Source organism: Ursus americanus, chromosome 9, assembly GCF_024610735.1.
Source record: "Ursus americanus isolate L20-20 chromosome 9, mUrsAme1.1.p, whole genome shotgun sequence".
Taxonomy (NCBI): domain Eukaryota; kingdom Metazoa; phylum Chordata; class Mammalia; order Carnivora; family Ursidae; genus Ursus; species Ursus americanus.
Genome location: NC_142135.1, coordinates 36,537,257 through 36,560,707, shown reverse-complemented (window position 1 = coordinate 36,560,707; position 23,451 = coordinate 36,537,257). Strand labels below are relative to the sequence as shown.

The 23,451-nt window shown below is 33.3% G+C and overlaps 1 protein-coding gene across 7 annotated transcripts in view; it reads left to right on the top strand.

Annotated features, from left to right (window-relative positions):
* Window positions 1–23,451, top strand: part of VPS13B (vacuolar protein sorting 13 homolog B) — a 760,370-nt gene that overhangs the window by 80,863 nt on the left and 656,056 nt on the right. For all 7 annotated transcript variants that reach the window (XM_087864704.1, XM_087864702.1, XM_087864703.1 and 4 more), the window contains 4 exons: window positions 2,836–3,003; window positions 7,873–8,054; window positions 11,513–11,687; window positions 18,108–18,376. In XM_087864704.1, coding sequence (XP_087720830.1) covers window positions 2,836–3,003; window positions 7,873–8,054; window positions 11,513–11,687; window positions 18,108–18,376 — 794 coding nt within the window. The remainder of the gene's footprint in view (window positions 1–2,835; window positions 3,004–7,872; window positions 8,055–11,512; window positions 11,688–18,107; window positions 18,377–23,451) is intronic.

Genomic DNA, 23,451 nt, shown 5'->3' with positions numbered 1-23,451 from the left:
CATCCAGCTCCCTGTGCGGCTGGGAGCCTGCCTTTTCCTCTCCCACACCCCCTGCTTGTGTTACCTCTCTTGCTGGCTGTTTCTGTCAAATAAATAAATAAAATCTTTAAAAAAAAAAAAGAATATGAGGGAAATAAATAAGTTCTCGTCTTTGCCCTCTAGCATTTCATAGTTTAACAGGGAAAATAATTCTATGTAAACATAGACAAATGGCAGAAGTAACATAAGCCCAAGGAAAGTGGTAGATACCATCTTCTTAATGTTGTGTAGGTTGGAGGACATTGGAGAAGAGGCCATAGTGGAGAAGACATTTATGCTGGGCCTGTAACAAGAAAGGAGAATGGACAAGGAGTACCCAAAACGAAGGAAGAGTATGAGCAAAGTCCATGAAAGTTCATAGTGTTTTATCTGGCCCTGTGGGCATAGATGATATGTCTGGAAGAATGGGGTTTATTGGTGGGAGAGAGTTCGATAATGATAGGAATCCTTGGAAAGTTTGGTTAGTAACAGACTATTGTTTTAGAGCTATCTAGTATGACATCTTCTAGGTTCTTACCCCAGAGTGACCTTGCAATTTCAGATGCTTAGGGAATAGACCTGGATTACTGTTATGTCATCTGAACAGATATACCCTCCGGGACTATCTAAATATTTAGTGACGGGAGCTAGTAGATCTGCTGTTTGACACTCTTCTACAGCTTACTTAGAAGTAAGTTATTATGGAGGATTGGGGAGATAGTGTATCATTTTTTCTATTGGTTAGTTACTGTTACTTTGGTATTGCATTTTTAATAAGGAAATGTAGTCTATGGGAGTAGTTCTTTTTAGATATTGTGTTCTTTAGTATTTTAGTCTTTGGTGAATTGGCTTATTCATTTCAACTTGTATGCTAGTTTTATAATGAGAGACTGAGGGGCACCTCGGTGGTGCAGTCGTTAAGCGTCTGCCTTCGGCTCAGGGCGTGATCCCGGCGTTCTGGGATCGAGCCCCACGTCGGGCTCCTCCGCTGGGAGCCTGCTTCTTCCTCTCCCACTCCCCCTGCTTGTGTTCCCTCTCTCACTGGCTGTCTCTCTCTCTCTGTCAAATAAATAAATAAAATCTTAAAAAAAAAATAATGAGAAACTGAGGGAAAATATTAAAAAATAGATAAAAAAATCCATTAGTGTTCTCTTGGTTAAAATACATTTACAGTATTATGTTTCTATTGCTTTGCATTAAATATTTTCTCCAGTTCTATCTTTGAGAGTTTAATTTTTCTCTTGAAGGTAATAAAAAGTCATGAACTCTTGAGAGGTTTTTATGAATTCCTAAATGATGACACGTTTTTGAGAAATAGGAAAACCAATATTAGTCATGCTTCTTGACTTCTTAGAAACAGGATGTCTATTTTTATTTTTAACATCTGTGTTGAGTAGTAATAGCATGGGGGAATATACATTCCAAGATTGAAACTTCTGATTTTTAAAATTTCTTTTGGAAGCTTAATTTGTTAAGCATTATTTTAGTGTCTACTCTCATAAAAGAGTATTTAGTACCTTAAATTTATTGATATTTTGTGTGTTAATTTTGTAGCATGTGATTGCACTCTAAAAGCTGCTAATAATTTCCACATATGAGAAAAATTTGAATTGTTTTACATTTCTTTCCTATTTGTATCCATTGGGAGTGAATGAAGGAATTGGTTTTTGCAAAGTTTTTATGGTTGACTGGATTTAAATAGGCTTTCTCTCATCCGGCTTTAGTGTAGGTGTTAACAGTGTCAGTTGCTGACAGAAGTTGATTCTGTTTTGCCCAGTTAAGTTCTGAATACAAGCAGGATAGTTCATGAAATAGCTAAAATTTTAATTAGTCTTTAAATAAATTTTATAGTGGGAAATGCATTTTAATCAAGTGACATTTTTCATCTTTTTTCCCTGTGTTTTCTTAAAATGCTGTTTGTTTTTTTATTTATATTTTCAGTTAAATTCCTTACTAATGTATCTGTATACACATTTATTGTGTGAGAAGCTTCTGAGAGTGTGGAGTATCCCATAGTAGCATAAAATTAAAAGAAAATTTTGGAGATTTTAGGCAAGCTATGGCAAAAAAGAATGTTCACTAGTTACTTCTGTTGTTTTTTTTTTAAAGTGCTATTTGTTTATTGTTCTTATTTCCCTGTGTTCGCATTATGCTTTTCTTGATTCTTCTCTACTTTTCTTTTTTCTTTCTTTTCATTGTGTTCTTTGTCTCTGTCTCTAAATTCTGTCTATATTTTCTTCCTCATTCTTATTCTCTCCTCTACCCTGCTTCAATATTATTTATTAGTAAGCTGAAATACTTGAATCCATTATGCTGATCATGTTTCTCCTACCTTTCTTCCTCCCAGCCTAACTTTTGCATATTTTTATGGCTAATTAAAGTAGGAAGAGAAGATGGCTCATAAAGAAACTTAAAGAAGCAACTCTTCTTCTAATATGTTGTATAATCAGCATATAGTAACATTGTTTCATTTGGGAAAATGTTTCTAGAATAGGCAGAAACTGGACAAAGTACTGATATAAGATTATCATTGCCTGGGATCTAGTATTATGTTATTAAAAAGGTATAGTCTCTGTGATTTCTCTTAGTACATGAACACTTCCTTATATAGAACTTCTTGGTAATGGGGTTTTTGGGGGTAGATCTGCTACTTATTAGCTGTGTCAGTTTTGCCAGCCTGTATACCTGTTTCCTCTTTGCAATATATGCTGAATGATACCCACCTATCATATACGTTAAATTCAATAACATTTTAAGAATAATTCTTTATTGACAGACTTAAGGCTAATTGAATCCTTTTTTTTTTCTATTTTATAGGTTATGTGCAGAGTCTGATTAGACGAGTTGTAAATAATGTAAATATTGTTATAAATAATCTCATACTAAAATATGTTGAAGATGATATTGTTCTTTCAGTCAATATCACTTCTGCAGAGTGCTATACAGTAGGTGAATTATGGGATCGTGCATTCATGGATATTTCTGGTGAGTAAATATTAAGAAAAGTCTAGATTTTTCCATTATTGAAATAGTTGTCTTGGTTTCTAAACATTTTTTGGGCCAATTGGCTTTTTGATAAATTTGATGAAAGCTTTATACCTCAGCCTAGAAAAATGAATATATATAGAATTTAGCATACAAGGGCATCTAGATGGCTTAGTCTGTCTAGCGTCTGCGTTTGGCTTAAGTCATGATCCTGGAGTCTAGGGATTGAGTCCCACATTGGACTCCCTGCTCAGCGGGGAGTCTCCTTCTCCCTCTGCCCCTCACTCTGCTCTTGTGCTCTCTCTCTCATTTCTCTCTCTCTCAAATAAATAAAATCTTAAAAAATTAGCATACAATATAGGGGGCTTAATAGATACTCAGATTAAGAAATCCCAAACTCTATTTTTAATATTCTTAATAATTATTCTTTCTTACCTACTACATGCATGTTTCAAGTGTATTATATAACATTTGCAGTGCAATGGGTTTGTAGTAATAAGAATAGTTAAAATTTTTGATGTGTTCGGGGGAGGAAAAGGAACACGTTGCTTTTGTATTGCTTGGTAGTGGCAAAACAATGTATCTGACTGATTTTATGTTTTAGGTTTGTATATTCCAGAGCATTTTTTGGACTTCTGGATAATCCTAAAGCCTCTTTTGACTTTCACATGCTGTAATCTCCTTCTGCTTATATTAAAAGAACTATTAAGTAATATAATTTTAATAACTACCATTTATTACTATTTTATTATGTTTTACGTGGTATACACTGCTAAGCATTGAAAATACAGCTGTGAAAGAGATACTACTTTTGTCAGAAGAGGTATTAATAAATCATAATATTTGTTGATTAAATATTCTGATAGAGTAAGGAGTGGACATTTTTTGAAAATATAGTGTGGAGGTGCGCCTGGGTGGCTCATTCGGTTAAGCGTCTGCCTTTGGCTCAGGTCATGATCCCAGGGTGCTTGGATCGAACCCCCTCATTGGGCTCCTTGCTCAGCGGGGAGCATGCTTCTCCTCTCCTGCTCCCCCTGCTTGTGCTCTCTCTGTTAACTAACTAAATAAAATCTTAAAAAAAAAAGAAAAGAAAAGAAAAGAAAATATAGTGAGGAGACTATTGCGAGCATCTTTTATCTGTGACTTGCCAGGGTATCTGTTTGTTAACCAGTGTTGGCACTAAAGTTAGACAACCTGAGTTTGGATCCTGGCTGTCCCATTTAGTAGAGCTATGACCTTAGGTGAGTTACTTGACAATTTCTTAGTTTCTTCATTTGCAAAATGGGGGTAAAAATAGGAGCTTCCTTATAGAGTTACTTTATTAAATACATTAATGCACTGAAAGCACTTATAAAAGTGTCTTGTACATAGTGCTCAGAAAATGAGCTGTTAAAATTTACATTTTTTCCCTCAAATTCTCATAACTCCATAAAGTGATATCTTTTCTCATTCTTTTACTTATATATTCACTTATCTTAAGTCCTACTTAAAGGAAAGCAAAAGGAAATTTAGTCTCAAGGTTACTTGCCTAGTTTAGGCATACAACTAGGAACTAGCAGAATTTGATACAGTCTCGTTTTTGTGTGTTCTTCAAGCTTCAGTCTTTCCTTTTTTTTTTTTTTTTTTTTTAAGTAGGCTCCACACCCAGTGTGGGGCTCGAACTCCTGACCCTGAGATTAAGAGTCATATGCTCTACTGACTGAGCCTGCCCAGGTGCCCTTAGTCATTACATTTTAAAATGAAGAGTAATTGTGATCTCACAGTTTTGTTGTGAAGCATTAATCAGTGCATATGCAAAGTCCCAAGCATTGTTTCTGAGACATTGTTAATGCCTCCCTCTCATCCTCTGTGGGAAAAGTATTCCAAACAAAGGCCACAAGGAAACATTAAGGAAAATGGAAAACAAGCAGAACTGGATAATGCAGGATTGAATGAATGTGTTGACATTTTATAAGAAGAAATTTCATTTATAGTTTTAATATACAAATAATGCAAATATTACTTTGGGAAATTATAGTGAATTAGAGTCTTGGGTTGGGAGTTAGGTCATCTTGGTTTGAGTTTTCCTTCCACCACTAACTTAATATAACCTTGGGTGAGTCATTTGTAAAATGTGAATTATCATTATTACCAATGTGCTAATGTATGTAAGAAAATCAGGTATCATACCACATGAAAGTTCATGATGAGGGTGTTGATAAAAACAGCAAAAATAGTATCTTTCACTTGTTGGGTTCTTGTTAACTGCTGGGCCTGGTGCTATGCTTTTTTATATTATCTGGTTTTAATCTTAACCTTCTGTGATAGTTACTGTAATTTCCCATTTATTTTTAATGCAACATTTGATATTTACAAGTATTTAGGTCACATATTTGTAAAACAAGTTGTAAAACAGTATAATGAGCACCTCTCCCCTAAGAATCTAGAACATACACAGTTTTCCCCCACCAATGTGTTTTTCCCTATCTCATCCCCTTCCTCCTAGAGTTAACTGCTGTATTAAATTTTATCATTTAATTGCTTAAAAAGACTTTTGCTATAAAAGGGAATGAAGTAATGATATATGCTACAATGTGGATGAACCTTGAAGACATTCTAAGTGAAAAAAGAGAGACAGAGAAGTTGTATATTGTAGGATTCCACTTCCATGAACTGCACAGAATAGCCAAATCTATATAGACAGAAAGTAGATTAGGACTGTTTTAGGATTGGGGAGTAGGAAAGGCAATGAGGGGATTGGAGGGATGATAACTCAAGGGTACAGAGTTTCTTTTCTAATGTGTTGAAGAAGTTTTAAAATTGATTGTGGTGATGGATGCATAATATTGTTAGTATACCAAATGCCACTCTGTTGTACCCTTTATATTAATTTTTTAAAACTTTTATTTGAGAGAGAGTGAGAGAGAGAGAAAGGGAGAGAACGAACATGGAGAGGGACAAATGGAGAAGCAGACTCCCTGCAGAGCAGGGAGCCTGATGTGGGGCTTGATCCCAGGACCCTGGGATCCATGACCTGATTGAAGGCAGATACTCAACTGACTGAGCCACCCAGGTGCCCCTAAATTTCTTATGTGAGTTTTACCTCAATAAAAAGTATCAGATGTGGATTATACATAAATAATATATTACATAGATTATTGAGCTTTGTAAAAAATAGTATGCTCTATGTTGGGAATTTGAGGTTTGAGTAAAACCTCAAAGGTTTCTTGTTTTCAATCAATGTCATGCTTTTAATATTTTTCCGTATTGGTTGCATGTAATTATAGATCACTTATTTTTACTTGTAAATAATATTCTACTGTTTAAGTTGCCAAAACTTAATTGTTCTGATGGTGGGCATTTGGGATGTTTCCTGATGTTTGCTATTACAAACAGTGTTCTTAGGAATCTTTTTACATTACCTTTTGATGCATATGTGTAAGCATTTCTTAAGGACATACAATTAGGAGTGGGTTTATTAGATAGCAAGGAGGATAGCAAATGTTCACATTTTCAAAATAATGCCAAATCATTTTCCAGAGTGCTCCAGAGTTGGGTAGACATAATTATTATCCCCATCTTACAGATTAAATTGCAGCACATTATCTAAAGTAAGTACCAGAACTAGAATTCATTTCAAAAGTTTTTAAAAGGTAGTTGTTATATTTTCAAAGCTTTAATAATTTCCTTTGTCAGTGAATAATAATTTTCTAGAATACCCTCAAAATATAGACCACTTTATGTTCTTACAGCATAATAGATAAAAACATGAACTCTTAAGTAAGGTTGCCAGAGTTTGACCGCTCTGTCCTTTATAAACTAACATTAAACTATTTCCCCTTACTGTGACTCAGTTTTCACATCTTTTAAACAGAGGGATGTAAATATTAAAAGACAGCAGAGGGAAAAGACTTAGTGTATTATCTGATAGCGAACACTTAGTAAATTATTATCATAAAGAGAGGGAAGGAAGTATCTAGAGGGCTTCTTTCATTTCTAGTTCTATTGTTATTACATACATGTACACAAAGAAATGTATCAGTAACTAAATCATTTATTTATATACTGAGTAAATTGTAGTAGATTTGGGCCTATTATTTACCTAGGAATTGCTTATTAGTTAGGAATAAAACTTCTCATTTGCTAAAGGTTTCATTTTCTAGTTTGGTGCCTTACCAGCAGTTGTCTCATTTTTATTCCCTTGAAAACAAACTGTATACCGTTATTGGTGATGTGGTAATTTCTTCATCAATTGCTTAGAGCAGTGATGTCCACTAGAATTTTCTGTGATGATGGAAATGTTTTATATTTTTACAGTCTAGTACTGTAGCTGCTAGCCACATGTGGCTATTGAGGACTTGAAATGTCTCTAATGTAACCAAGAAACTGAAATTTTATTTTTAATTATTTTTAACTTATATATAAATTTAAATAGTCACATATTGCTGGTGGCTACCATACTGGAGAGTACAGGTTTAGAGAAGCTGTGAGTTTTTTAGTGTAAGATATTAAATGAATGACTATTGCTCAGGATGTTGTTTTTAATGTGGTTTCTCAAGAATTACATTTAAGTTATTTGGTATCTCATTGCAGATAGCAAAATGTAGCAAAATTTTTCATACGTTTTGTCTTAAATTTGTAGTTAGGTACCAAGCAAATTGGGGACAAGCGATTTCATTTCTTTGTTCTTTGATTCTTCATACTTGGAATGGGGATTTTTGTGCCTATTTCATAAGGTTGTTGGAGGATTTAAATAATGAGAAATTCTTTGCATAGATTCTGGCATCATTTAGCAAATGCTCCATTAATCTTACTATTTGTACTAATAAAAATGGTAGCCTTTTTTCTCTAATTTTCCTTTTTACTTAAAATGTTTTTTTTTTCTTTTAGCAACTGACCTGGTGCTGAGAAAGGTTATCAATTTTTCCGACTGTACAGTTTGTCTTGATAAACGAAATGCTAGTGGTAAAATAGAATTTTACCAGGATCCTTTATTATATAAATGTTCCTTCAGAACTCGTCTGCATTTCACATATGATAACCTGAATTCCAAGATGCCATCTGTTATTAAAGTAGGTGTTTCTTTTTCTAGTGGTTGAGTTGCATGTCCCCATTTTGTTTATTGGTTCTTGCGGTGCTATTAAAGAAGAAATTAACCTCATAAAAATATATACCATTAGTTTTTGTAAGAGTTTTATTTCTATTTATAATTTTAGGTTATATTGTTTATTATATATTAAAACTTCTACATTGTGTGTTTTACTAGAGAGATTTTGGGGACTTTTTTTTCTCCCTGTGACCTTAGTTCCCTTTATAGTTTGTCCAGCTGTTTATTTATGTTTTTTCTTTTTATGTGGATAGAGGAAATCCTATAAAAAGTGTAATTGTATGCATAGTGGACTGAATATCAATGTATATTTCAATCCTTATAATTTATTTAACATGATCTGATAACACTAGTTATTGTCCGTCTTTCTTAGATAACTTTTTAAGGATTAATATGCTGACCTAATATCTTAGTTTATTGGTTCAGGAAATTTTAGCTTTTGATCTATGGATTCAGAATGTAATTAAAATCTTAGCATATAGGAATGTTTTAGGTAATGTGAAAGCTTGTTCCCCAAGATATTGGAATATATTTTCAATGTGTATAGTTAGTCTCTTAATGTAAATCTTATGTTCTTTCCTTTATAACAGTTTTCTAAAACTCTATCCATATATCAGTTTTTGAAGAAGAATTTACACAGTAGCTTGTGATCTTATTAATAACTAAGTTTTAATGTGAAATATATATTATGAAATATATATTATGAAATATATTTATTGTTGAATTTCATGCTTTTGAATACTAAAGTACTATAATGGAAAAGCTGTCCTTGAGTCTGAACACGGGTATTGACTACTGTACCTGGTTGTACATGGATGTATAACTTATTTTTTAATACTGTCTTTTTAAAAAGTATGTAACACTTTCTCTTTTATGTAGCTTTACTGTGTATTCATGAAATCCACCTGTTTTTCTTTGGTAGTGCTTCAGTCATCAGTGTTCTGTTTCTCTCCCCATTGTATACAGTTTGGCACATCAATTTATTGAAATTCTGTTACTTTTTCCTTCTACTTTTGAATTTGCTTTTTTGCCAAAGATAAGCGTAGAAAAATATTAATTCAATGGTATTGATGCCTCTGTCTCAGGATAATGGGCTTACTTTCCTTCTTTCACTTTGAACCTACTAATAATATTGGGGAACGTAAAGGGTAAATTCAAGATACATTTTCGAAAGCAAGTAATGGATGCGTGTATGCCTTATAGTATAAAATAAACTTATTGATCATTAGTAAAAATATACATTCTAAAATGTGGCTGTATTAGAGGAAAGTAAAAATAAATGAATTTGAGGGACACTTAGTGTTGGGATATAAGTTTGTGTTCTCAAAATTGATTAGCCATGTTATATCATCCTAAAAAGCATCTTAATATTAAGTAAGTTTGTTGACATGGGGTTTTTGACTCTGGTAACAAATATGAGGTACCATTATGCTCAGCTGAAATAAAATTGAGTTTTTTATTAATACCATTGTTGTGTAAGATTTGCCATTTTGAGTTAGACCTATCATTCTTCTAACTCCTAGTCCTAGGAAGTATATATTAAAAGCACATATTTAACCTCATTGACCAAAGAGATGGGATTTCCCAGAATATTCCAGATACTGTAATTATTCATTTAAGCCTCTCACATGTATTTAGGTGGTTTTTGAATTTATCTATATTTTGGGTTGGCTTTTTATAATTTTCTATATGTTGGGACAAATATGTCCTAAGGTTTTGTCATTTGAGATATAGATTATATGGGTACATAACTTATGTAAGATTTCCCCTATTTTTAAAAATTTACTTAAAAAAAATTTTTTTTAGAGCAATGAAAGTCTGACCTTAATCTTTGACCACTTTCTGATTAATTCCTTCAGAAAGATTTTGGTAATTTCAAATTTCTTCTTAATGGGCTTAAATTTTTTTAAGGCCTGTGTTCTGTATTGCAAAATTGTTTCCAGAAAAATTTAACCAGTGTATATGTTCATGAACATTAAGGAGGATTCCTATCCATAAATAAGATCATGTTAAAAAAAATTGACAACTTGTTAAAATATATTTTAATTAACATTTGTTAGTGAAGTTAGATTTTTTAAAAAAATATGTTCATTGGCCATTTGTTCTTTGAAAAATCCATTGAGAATCTTTGTCCATTTTTCTATTAGGTATTAATCTTACTGATTTTAAAGATATGTTGATCTATCTACCATATATAAAATATCTTATATATTTAAATGTATATGTTTGTGTATATTATATGTATATATAAAATATGTATATAAAGGGTTTATTCTTGTTTGTTACTGGTTCAGCTAAGATGGCCTTTCACTGGTGCTATTGGTACCATACAATATTTTAAAAGGATGTGGTAGAGGAATATCAAATTAAGAAGAGCGTGGCAGTCCCGCACTGCACACTCTCCCCTTCTCCTACCAACCTTTTTCTTAGCTTTCATGGTCTATTCAGTGTATGATTTTTAAGTCAGTTTTAAGAAACTTGTACTCATAATTAAATATAGCCCTTTGCAACTTCCCGTTCAAATACAAATTTTTGTGCCTTTAACCCTAAAAATATGATTTTTACTTTTTCATGTGTCATAGACCCTCAGATACCTTCCAAGAGGCTTGGAAGTCAAACCTTCCAAGAGACTTGACTTTATGGCTTAATTGGTTTTATTCCATGTTTATATAACAGCAGGTAACATTACACTGAGACTATGTTTATATTCCATTAATGTCTGTCTTTCTATAAGGATAACTTTGACTGCTATATCCTATTTGTTAGTAGTTAATCTTGTTTCTTTCTTATAACTGATTCATGTTACAAATTTTATGTCCTATTTGAATCTCTTAAAACTTGTTTGGAGAACTTTTCTGAACATGTATGTTACCTGGTTTTCTATATTTGACAACATTTTATTACATTCATACTTCTGTAGTTGTAATGTTAGTAATTTTCCCACTTAGGCTTTTAGGATGTGTATGTATTCTTTTTGGTTAATAAAGCTGGAAAGGGTGATTAAGGTTTTACTAAAATGACATTACAAAACTTTTATTCTTGGTGTGACAGAAATCTTTCTGATTTTGGGGGTAGTGCTCTCATATTCTTCATACTATGGAGTTGATATTTTGGTTCCATAACTTTATTTCTGGAAAAGTTATCTAGAAGTCTAGTGTGACTGTATCTTTTCATCATCATTTCTATTTGTACTTATATAATTTGGCTTAGTCCAGGTTCTATCTAAAGTTGTTGGTCATTGTAGCAAATTTAATTCCTAAGATACTAGAGTAAATTATTTTGGCTTACATATTGGAAATGTTTAGGACATTACTTTCTCTTACGGTTTTCTGTATTTTAGGACTTTTAACATTTGTTTATTTATGCTAAAAGGTACTTCCTTTGAACATGCTTTTGTTGATGTGTTTGTTTTTTCAAATACAGATTCATACTTTAGTAGAGAGTTTGAAACTTTCTATCACAGATCAACAACTGCCTATGTTTATCCGTATAATGCAACTTGGGATTGCTCTTTACTACGGGGAAATAGGCAATTTTAAAGATGGAGAAACAGAAGATCCTACCTGTCACAATAAAGATATGTTAGGAAACATTACAGGTAAATATAACAAAAACTTTATTTTTGAACTATTGTTTGTATAGCGTTTTCACCATTGTGAAACTTTAAAAAATAAAACATTAGATTGAATTTTGCAGTGTTCTAATATGATGGGATGATTTTATTTTGGTTGTTTGACACTGCTTGATTTTTTTTTCCTTTACATGCTGGATATTACTGTGATTTTCTTTTTACATTCTAAAAATAACTTTAATATTTCTAATAGGTATAAATGTTCAGAATGTATGTTATATAAAAGTTAAGGTAATGCAACATCAACATTTCCTGATAAATTTGGTATTCGTAATTTCTTGAGAAGGTTTACCAAGAGTTATAATGGAGTTAGATATACTTATTATATATAATTATATCTAACAACTGTAGTTATACTTAATTAACTATGTGCTTCATTGGAGGATAATTAATTAATTGGAGCATTATTAATGGTGTATATATTTCATTGAAGGGTACTAGTGGGTTAACCTCAGTTATTCAGTTCATTATACTTTTACTAAAGTCTGTTGAATGTATTGAACATTGGTAATGTGGAAAAACACAGAGATAAAAAGATTTGTTCTCTTCCCTTAAAACCACAGTGAAACAGCACTTCAAGGCCACTGGCATGACTGTAGTCAAAAGACACAAAATGACAAGTGTTGGCAAGATTGTAGAGAAGTTGTAACCTTTATATTGATTGTAGGAATGTAAAATGGTATAGCTATTTTGGAAAACAGTCTAGTTCCTTAAAAAATTGAACATAGAATTACCATATGACCCAGCAAGTCGGCTCCTGGGTATATGTGCAAAAGAATTGATAACATGTCCATATAAAAACTCACATATGAATGTTAAAATGGCAGCATTATTCATGATAACCAAAAAGTGAAACAACCTGAATGTCCATCACCTGATGAATGAATTAACAATTGTGATATATCCATACTCTAGACTATTATTCAGTCTTACAAAAGAATGGAAAATTGATACATGCTAAAACATGATGAACTTTGAAAATATCTTAAGTGAAAGCAGCCAGTCAGAAAGGAACATATTGTATGATTCCATTTATATGAAATGTCCATAATAGCCAATTCCATAGAAGCAGAAAGTAGATTAGTAACCAGGGCCTGGGGGCAGAAGGAAATGGGGAGTGACTGCTAATGGGTAGAGGTGTTCTTTTTAGAGTGATGAAAATGTTCTAAAATTGGATAGTGATATGGTTGCACAGCTTTGTGATTATACTAAAAACACTGAATTGTACACTTCCAAAGGTGAAATTTTATGTTTAAATTATAGCTTATGAAAAACTTATCACCTTAAAAGCTTAGGGAATAACATTAATAAGTATATGTAGATATAAAATACACCTTTATTTCACACTGGACAGTGAATTCCTGTTAGACAATGAACTCCTGAAACAGGAATAATATCTAACCTCTAGAACAAAACCTTGCACCAGAAGGTACTGAATTTTTTCCCAACTGGCTGTTATGACAAATGTCAAATATGTGGAAAAGTAGGAAGTGTATTATCCAGTGGACACCCATGTACACATTATCTAGAGTCTATACTTAATGTTTTAAATTTGCTTTATCACATAGCTGTTCATCTAACTTCTCTCTTCATCAGTTCAACCAATGTTTTTGATGGCTTTCAAAGTAGGTTGGACATCAGTACATTTCACCCCTAGGCTTCAGTAGCATATTGTTAGCTAGAGACTGTATTTATTAATGGTTCTTTTTATCTTTTTGAGGGTGTAATTTACAAAGTGAATTGCACAAATCTTAAGTATACTATTCAAGGTTTGAAAAATGCAAATGCCTGTGTGATGTACAACACCCAAAGTGTGATACAGATACAGATTTATCAGTAGTTCCAAAAACTTCTCACTTCTCTTGTCCCCTTTCTAATCATCCCCCACTTCCACTCAGGAAAACACTGTTCTGAATTAAAAAAAAAAGTTGATTCTAGAATTTCATATAAATCAAATCATACAGTATGAACTCTTTTGAAAGGATTCTTAAGCATAATATTTTTACTTTTAATTATTTTTACTTAAAACTTTATTTTTTTTTGAGCAGTTTTCATTTCACAGCAAAATTGAACAGTAGGTACAGAGATTTCCCATATACTCCCTGCCCTAATGCATGCATCGCCTTCTCCATTATCTACACCCTGTCTGGGGTGTAGTACATAACACGTATATTACAAGTGATGCAACTACATTGACACATCATTGTCACCCAGGGTCCAAAGTTTACATTATGGTTCATTCTTGGTATTTGACCTTTTATCAGTTTTGCCAAATGTATAATGACATATGTCCATCATTATGGTTTTATACAGAGTATTTTCACTTCCCTGAAGGTATAATATTTTGGGGATTCATCTGTTGTCACATATATCAGTAGTTCTTTCCTTTTTATTGCTGGATACATTGTATGAATATACCATAGTTTATTTTAGCCATTTTCCTGTTGATGGATATCTGTGTTGTTTCCAGTTTTGGCTATTATAAATAAAGCTGTCCTGGACATTCTTCTACAAGTCTCTTTTAGACCTGTCCTGTACTTACTGTTGGGTAGATGCCTAACCATGGAATTTTATGTAGAGGTTGTTCAAGTGTGCTGTTTTACATTCCCACAACCTTGTAGGACAGTTCCAGTTCCACATCTTTGTCAGCATTTGGCGTTATCTTTCTTTTTTCACTTTTTGCCATTAGGATGGATGCGTTGTGGTATCTCATTGTGGTTTTAATTTGCATTTCATTGATGAGCAGCTATTTTGAAGTTTTTCATGTGGTTACTGACCATTAATATATTTACCTTTGTGAAGCATACATTCAATATTGGCTTATTTTCAAGTGTTTGTTGAGTTTCATTACTGATTCATAACTTTTCAATATATTCTGAATTCAAGTCCTTTGTCATATACATGTTTTGGGAATATTTTTTGCCGGCTTGTGACTCGACTAATTCATTTTTTAATAGGTGTCTCAAGCAGAGTTTTAACTTCTGATTAAATGTGGATTTCAAATTTTTCCTTTATAACTGTTTTGTTCTGTTCTCTAAGAAGTGACTAGGTTTTTCTTCTACGTTAAAAAAGGGAGAAAGCAACTCTATTTGCTTGCAAAGTAGTCGGAATTAATTTTCTCATCTGACTAAAGCAGGGATCCTTTTATTGTGGGTACTGTGGACATTCTGGTGTCCTTTGACATTCTGGTCAAGCCTGTGAACCCCTTCTCAGAAGGCTTTAAGCATCTTGATTTTGATATGCCATGGTATCCTTTCTTCATGTTACTTGTGTTTGGAATATATTAAGGTTTTTAGGTCTGTGTGTTTGTGGTTTTCATATATATTTAGAAAATTCGTGGGCGTTTTTTTTTTTTAATTTTTTATTATGTGATGTTAGTCACCGTACCGTACATCATTAGTTTTTGATGTAGTGTTCCATGATTCATTGTTTGCGTATAACACCCAGTACTCCATGCAATACGTGCCCTCCTTAATACCCATCACCGGCCTATCCCAATCCCCCACCCACCTCCCCTCTGAAGCCCTCAGTTTGTGGGCATTATTTCTTGAACTGATTTTCAGTTCTTCTCTCCCTTTGGAGACTAATTACATGTATAGTAGGCTTCTTGAAGTTCAGCAGAGCTTTCTGATGCTTTTGTTCATTTTTGTTCTTTTTCTTTTTTGTTTGATTGTTGAGAGTTTCTGTTTCTGTTCTTGTTCACTAATCTTCTGTATCTAATCTGTTAATCACAACTAGTTCATATTTCATCTCAGATACTGTATTTTTCATCTCTAGAAGTTGTTTGGATTGTTAAAAAATATCTTATTCCTCCTCGTTTATACTTTCTTAAATACCTCATTTTATTTATATAGCTGTTTTAATGTCTGTGTTTACTAATGCTAAACAGTATCATTCCTAGATCTTTTTGTATTGACTTTTTTCCTTATCTGTGTTATGTATATTTTCTTCTTCGCATGCCTGATAATTTTCAATTTGATGCCAGATGTTGTGAATTTTATCTTGTTGGGTGCTGGGTATATTTGTATATAGCAAAAAGTTGTTACTTGGAAATAATTTAATTCACTTGTCTTGCTTTAAATACTTTTTAGTTGGGATCAGAGCTGCCATTAGCTTAAGGCCAGTTTTGTCTCACTACTGACAGCCTTTTGAGTACTTTCTTGATGCCTATGGATTAAAGATTTTTTTTTTTTTCTTTCTGTTGAGATCACAAACTAGTCCCAGTTTTGTGTAACTCTTGGGGGTTGTTTTCTTGGCTTTCCCTGGTGGTTCTTTTAGTGGCCTCAGTAGTTTCCTTGCATGAAATTGAGTAATACTTAGCTGAGGCCTGGAGTGGGGCCCTCTGCAGATATGAGGAGCTCTCTCTGAACAGGTCTTTCTTGTTCAGAGATGAATGAACACATATTTTGATATTTTGAGATAGCTTCACAACTGATGTTTGATCTGATTTTTGTAGGTTTTACAGTTGATGGTGATGCAACTGTGATTTGTTACTTATATTTATAATTAAACTATGCAACTGCAATTTGTTACCTACATTCGTGAAGGTGCTGCATTTAAAATCCTTAATATATATTATTCCATTGAAATTCATGAAGTTCCTAAATTCTGTCGAAGGGCCCCAGATTAAGATGCACTTTTCTGAAGGGAAAGAATATTTTAGGCAATTCTAGCCAGAGATTACAGAGATGCTTTTTTCTTTTCAAGGCTCTAATTCATTCTTTCTGCAAGGCAATGAGCAAAGATTTGAAACTTCAGAAGCATCTTTCATCAAAATCCCTCCTAATTTTTAATTAATATTAAGTATAAATTATAGTGGCCAGTTTTTAGTGATGTTTCAAGATCAAGCAGTGGAAACTTCTTTTGTTTTAATGGTTTAGACAACTGAGGTCAAGAGTCCAGCTCTTTGGTCACTGCTTCCCTGGCTGGAGGTAGCCTAACTTGTTTTAGAACCGAGATGATCATTGATGATGTCCAATTTGAGGTCTTACTGGGGGCAGTTGATAACAGGCTTTATTTATTCCCCAGTAGAAACTGATAAAATCTTTATGGTTAAACAGCAAGATACAAGGATTATACAAAATATTTTTTGGATTTGTGATTTTTATAATTTATTTTGAAGTAAAATGGCTAAAGTTTCTTAGTACTGTATGTTAGGTTCTTTAGTTACTGCTTACCAAGTCTTTTCCTTCCCAGATGAACTCAGGTAAATGGCCGTGTTTCATAAACTATACATTTAGGATATTCCAAGAGTCTCCTGTCATATGGATTTAAAAAGTTATGAAGCTTTTTCTAGCCAGAAATCCAGCTTTGAATGAAGATGATATATAATGGAGTGTATGTATTATAGATTTATCACTGAAGAGTAGATATGCTTGAATCTGCTGGAGGCTGCTTTCACCATGAATTTTCTAAAAAGTAATTTTTTTTCTAAATTCTGTGATAAGCTTTTTTTTGTTTGTATTGTTAGGATAATGTTAACAGACTTTTATGCAGTTTGTCTTTACGAAGGTGGAATGAGTTGGAGTGGTTGGAATCTGAACTTTGCCAGTTTCTAACCAAGTGAAAGTAATTTGCTATAGTTTTTTCATATGTATAATAGGAAAGTTACTAATTTATGTTCCTACTAATAAGAATCATCAACTATTTTTTTTAGTTTCATATAATAATACTATTATAATATTTACTTTCATCTTTAGGGATAGTTCTTTTTTTTGGGGGGGTGTATTTTACCTAGGCGTGCCTGACATTTTCTTTATTGGGTGCATCAGGAAATAACTTTCTTGGATATTTCTGACAAAACTCGGTTTTCCAGCACTTTAGCCTTATTTTGGGGAGGAAGTTTTTAATTAGTGGAATGCTAAAGAATGAATTTATTCTTTGTATTTAGCAAATACATTTAGAATTACATTATAAACTATGCCCTACAACTTTAATTGTGGGCTATGAAAGGAGATTAGCATAGTACAACATATAGAAACTTGAAAGTAGTAGGGTGCCTGGGTGGCTCAGTCAGTTAAGTGTCTGCCTTTGGCTCAGCTCATGATGCCAGGGTCCTGGGATTGAGCTCCACTTCGGGTTTCCTGCTTAGTGGGGAGCCTGCTTTTCCCTCTCCCTGTGCTGCTCCCCCTGCCTGTGTTCTTCGTGTGTGCTCTTTCTTTCTCTGTCAAGTAAATAAAAAAAAAAATCTTTAAAAAAACCCCAAAACAACAACTTCAAAGTAGTAATGCTGTATTATTGGCTTCAAATAATAACCATTGTATAACTTGTTTGTAATTTATATGTGGAAAGAAGGATGTGGGAGAAACATTTTTATAGAATTTACATTTCTTATTTTCCTTTTAGTTAAATCCTCTTGATTTATTTAAAATGACTGTATTTTGTTAGGTGCTGAAGATGAAACAAGAATAGATATGCAGTATCCTGCTCAGTACAAAGGCCAAGAGCTGTATTCGCAGCAAGAGGATGAACAGCCACAGGGATGGGTATCGTGGGCCTGGTCGTTTGTGCCTGCAATTGTGAGTTATGATGATGGTGAGGAAGACTTCCTTGGGAATGATCCTACATCAACTGCGCATCAACCAAAAGCACAGACTTTGAGAGATCCTATTGTGTCTATAGGATTTTATTGTACTAAGGCAACTGTGACTTTCAAAGTACGTTTCCTCTTTTTTGCTGTTCATATTTTTTTCAACTTTAATGCATAAATTTTGATTTCTGGGAAGGATCTAGTTTAAAGTTTGTTTTACACTTAGTAGATGTAAGATAGTCTAGCAATCATCATAAAATTATGTTCCCTCATCTGACTCTGAATTTTGATCTTTTTCTATCTTCTTAAAGCCTTTTCTACTTTATTATTATTTTTTTTTTTATCAGTTTCATGGAAAGTTTCTCTTCCCACTGAATCGTTAAATTGGCAGACAAAGATGCCTTTATATTTCCATTAAAGAATTGCAATAAAACCTCTCCCATGAATTCATATATACCTCCAGTTACTGTTTGATCTCTGGCTCCCTTTCATTACAGAATTTCTTTAAAGGGCTGTTTACATAAAATTTCACTTTTTCCTCACCTCTTCTACTCTTTGAGATAGTCCTATTTCTTTTCTCGGTCCTTATTTAACTTGGTTTTTCAGCAGCGTTTTACATACTTTGACTACTTTCTCCATTGACAAATACATGTAGAGTATATAGTCAAAAGGGACTATATAATAGATATTTTCTGGTTAAAGAATAGTAGAGTGAACGCTTTAATTTTTTTTATATTAAGTTTTTAAGTCCAGTTAACATACAGTGTTATATTAGTTTCAGGTGTACAGTATAGTGATTCAGCCATTCCATACATCACTCAATGCTCATCACAAGTGCACTCCTTAATCCCCATCACCTGTCTCACCCATTTCTCCATCCACCTCTCCTCTGGTAACCATCTGGTGTTCTCCATAGTCAAGAGTCTGTTTCTTCTTTCGTCTCTCATCTTTTTTCCTCCCTTTGCTTGCTTGTTTACTCATATGTAGCTTAAAATCCACACAAGTGAAATCTCTGTCTGGCTTATTTCGCTTAGCATTTTACCCTCTAGTTCTGTTCATGTCTTTGCAGATGGCACGATTTCATTCTTTTTTATGGCTGAATACTCCATTGCATACACACACACACACACACACACACACACACACACAAAACCCACATCTTCATCTTTTCATCATTTGATGGGCACTTGAGCTGCTTTCATAATTTGACTATTGTAAATAATGCTGCCAGGCACTGTTTTGTCTTTAAAGATACCCAGTGAACAGATGAGATATATATCCCTGTCTCTTAAAATAGAAATTGTCATTATAAGCAAATAAGCTATTTAGTATACCCATTTATGATAAGGGTTATGTAGAAAAAGAGGAAAGAGGAATAGTGAATGTGTCCATTAGATAGGAAGGGATTATGCAACTTACAATTGGGTAATCAGGGAAGGCCTTAATGAGAAGGAGATCTTTAAGCAAAGACTCATGAAAGAAAAAGCTTTGTAGATACATAGGAATGAACATTCTAAGTATAGTAAATGTGAAGACCCCAAAAGTTCAAGGAATAGTAAGAAAGCCAGTGGGGCCAGAGCAGAGTGGGCTAAAATGGAAGTAGTATAAAATAGGTCAGAGAGGTGATGGGGTTGGGGAGAGATCCATAAATTGTAAAACTGTGTAGGTCATTTTAGGTTAGGGACTTTGTCATTAATCCTGAGTGAGATAGGAAGTTTTTGGACAATTTTTAGCATAGTAGTTACAGGATGATCTGAGTTATGTTTTAAACTGCATCACTCTGGTAGCTGTGTGGAGAATAGATTATAGGGAGCAAAAGCAGAAATAAGATCAGACAGGATAGGAATTTGCAAGCAGAAGATAATGATTGCTGGGCTTGGATGATAATGATAGCAAGGGGAGATGTTGAAATGTAACTGGATTTTGGATGTGGTTTGTAGGTCAACAGGACAGAACTTCCTGATAGGTTTTATTGTGAGACATAAATGAAGAGGATCCAAGGATGGTTCCTGAGCAACTACAAGAATTGAGTTTGTATTTTTTGTCGTAAGGAAGACTGAGAGGATTAGGTTTGAGGTAAAATCAGGAATTTGGTTTTGGACAAGTTTAAGATGCCCACTCTATATTCAAGTACAGCTGTCAGGTTGGATTAATAAATCTAGAGTTCAGATTAAAAGTTTGGTCTGGGTATATAAGCTTGATAGTCAGGATTTTATTAAGACTGGAATCAGTACACACACACACACACACACACACACACACACACACACACACACACTAAGGAGAGGTTCTAGGGCCAAGCTCTGGGGCACTGTGATGTTAATTATTGGGAAACAGAAGGCAGAAATAGCGTGGGAAACTGAAAATAAGTTAGGCAGAAAACCAAGAGTGTCTATCTGGAAGCTGAGTGCCGTAAATGTTTTAAAGTTGATAAAGAAGGTCATTTGTGAGAATGGATTATTGGAGTTGGCATTGTGGGAATTGTTGGTGAACTTGACTAGAGCAGTGATTGGACAATGGTGGGATCTTAGTTGGAGTTGTTTAAAAGCAAATGGGAGCACTGGTGGGAATTAAAATGGTGCAGTCACTGTGGAAAACAGTTTGGTGGTTCCTTGAAACATTAAACGTAGAATCATATGACCCAGCAGTTCCACTTGTAGGTGCATACTCAAAAGAATTAAACTGTGCTCAGACAAGTAGATGTACACGAATGTTCATAAAAGCACTATTTACAATGGCCAAAAAGGTTGAAACAACCTGGGGTGCCTGGCTGGCTCAGTTGGTAGAGCATGCGACTCTTCTGAATTCTTCTATGGAACAAAATATTTTTATTATAACTTTCATAATTGAAATTCATTAGCTTTGATGAAAAGAATATCAGTCTGTAAAATTAAAAATAATAAAATCTTTAAAATATATAACAGAAAACTGGGGCGTCTGGGTGGCAAGATCGGTTGAGCATCTGACTCTTGGTTTTGGTTCAGGTCATGATCTCAGGGTCCTGGGATGAAGCTGTATGGTGGGCTCCACGCTCAGTGGTGGAGTCTGCCTGAGATTCTCTCTCCCTCTGCCCCTCCCGCTTGTGCTCTTTCTCTCTCTCAAATAAAATCCTAAAAAAAAATAAAATATATAATAAAGCCAGCCATTGGCAACTATTATCACATATATTGTCAATTTTATTTTTTAAATTTATTAAAAGTTTTTTTTTCATGGTATTTTCTCTGCATTTAATAGACGTTTTTGGCAATAATTTTAATTACATTAATTGTAAGTATAAGTATTCAGCTTAAGTTCTAAAAGATATAAACGTAGCAGCATGAATTAACATTTTGTTTGAGAACTTAAATTATACTTAAAACTTGGTGTAATTTTTTAGTGTAGTTGACACGCAATGTTACATTAGTTTCAGCTCTACAGCATAGTAATTCCGTATCTCTATACCTTATGGTATGCTCACCACAAGTGTAGCTACCATCTGTTACCATACAATGCTATTACGATGTCATTGACTATATTCCGTATGCTGTGCCTTTTATATTCCCCTGACTTGTTCATTCAATAAGGGAAGCCAAGCCCATATATCCTATTCTTCTTCATCCATTTTGCCCATCTCCCACACCCCTCCCCTCTTATAACCATCAGTTTGTTCTCTGTGTTTATTGGTCTGATGATTCTTTTTGTTGATTTGTTCATTTGTTTTGTTTTTTAGGTTCCACATATGAGTTAAATCATATGTTATATTGTCAGTTTTAGATGATCCAAAAGAGGTCATTTTTAATATAAGTTTGTGAAGGAATTTAAGGATTGCTAGTAAAGTTCTGTCTTTTCTGGTGATTTTTTGCATATTTATGTTCAATTAGAAATTACTCTGGTATAGTTCTCTTCATTGATGAGAAGAATTGTATTAAACTGAGTCAGAATAGTTTGTATTTATATATAAAACTTTAATAGATTTTTAGGGTAGTACTTGTCATTAGTTAATAACATCTTTTAAAAAAATTTAGAACATTTATGTTTCTAAGGTTTCTCCAAGGGAAATATGTTGAGATTTAGGAGGAAAACATTAGAATTCATTGTTCAGCTTGGATTTAAAGAATGTATGGAATTAATTTGTGGTTCATTTTTTGGTCAGAAAATAAGGTCATGTTTCTACATTTGCATTCTGAACAGTTGATATCAATCCAACAAAAATCATGCCAAATTAATTTAAAAAATCATGTTGAAGATTGTTCTTGTAATGTTTGAGTCCTTTTAATCAATTAATTGCTTTTTCTCTACAATAATTGTAGACAGCTGAAGGGTGATCAAGTTTAAAATACTGAATTTTACTTGAGCATTTTATAGAATTGTACTTGAAAATAACAACATTGTGTATACCAGTTCTAGAAGCATCTCAGAAATAAGGGCATATATATAAACATTTTGTTACAAGAAATGAGAATAATTAGTTGATTTTAAGTATAAAGAAGCTATCATGCTTAAAATTACAACTTTTTGGTTTAATTTTTATTTGACCTAGGTTAAATACTGTTTTTTTTTTTTTAATGTGATCTTTGACTTTGCTGTAATGTTTGAATAATACATCCATTAGTGAACATGGGCAGAATACCTTTGAAAAAATAAAAACTTTATTTTGGAACCATTTTGGATTAGCAGAAAACTTGCAACGTACAGAGAGTTCACACAGACTCCTTACTCATTTTCTCTATTGTTAACATCTTATGCTATCATAATACATTTGTCAAAACCAAGAAGCCAACACTGGTGCATTTCTGTTAAATTCCAGACTTCAACTGAATTTTATAATGTTTTCTGTAACATGATCCAAACCAGGATACCACATTGCATTTAGAAAGTACCTCTTAAAAATAATTTAAGTTTGTCTAGATACAACATGTAATGTGTTGTAAGCTTCAGGGGTGCAAGGGTGGTTGTTGTGGTGGTTGTTTTGGCAGCATCTAGATTAGCACTTGTTATCTAGCTGTCACTCATTAAATATTTGCATGATTGAATGAGTCTGAGACACATACTTTGAAAGTAAACACCCAAGAACCTATTGCCCTCATAGAGCTAGATGGTTTATTGAATTTGTGTTTTTTCATAGTTTCCTTTTGATGAAAAATTTGGGAGAAATTTTGGAAATGATTGAATAAGTTCTTGTTGGGTGTGTATAGAATATAAAATGAATTGAGGTTAAAATAT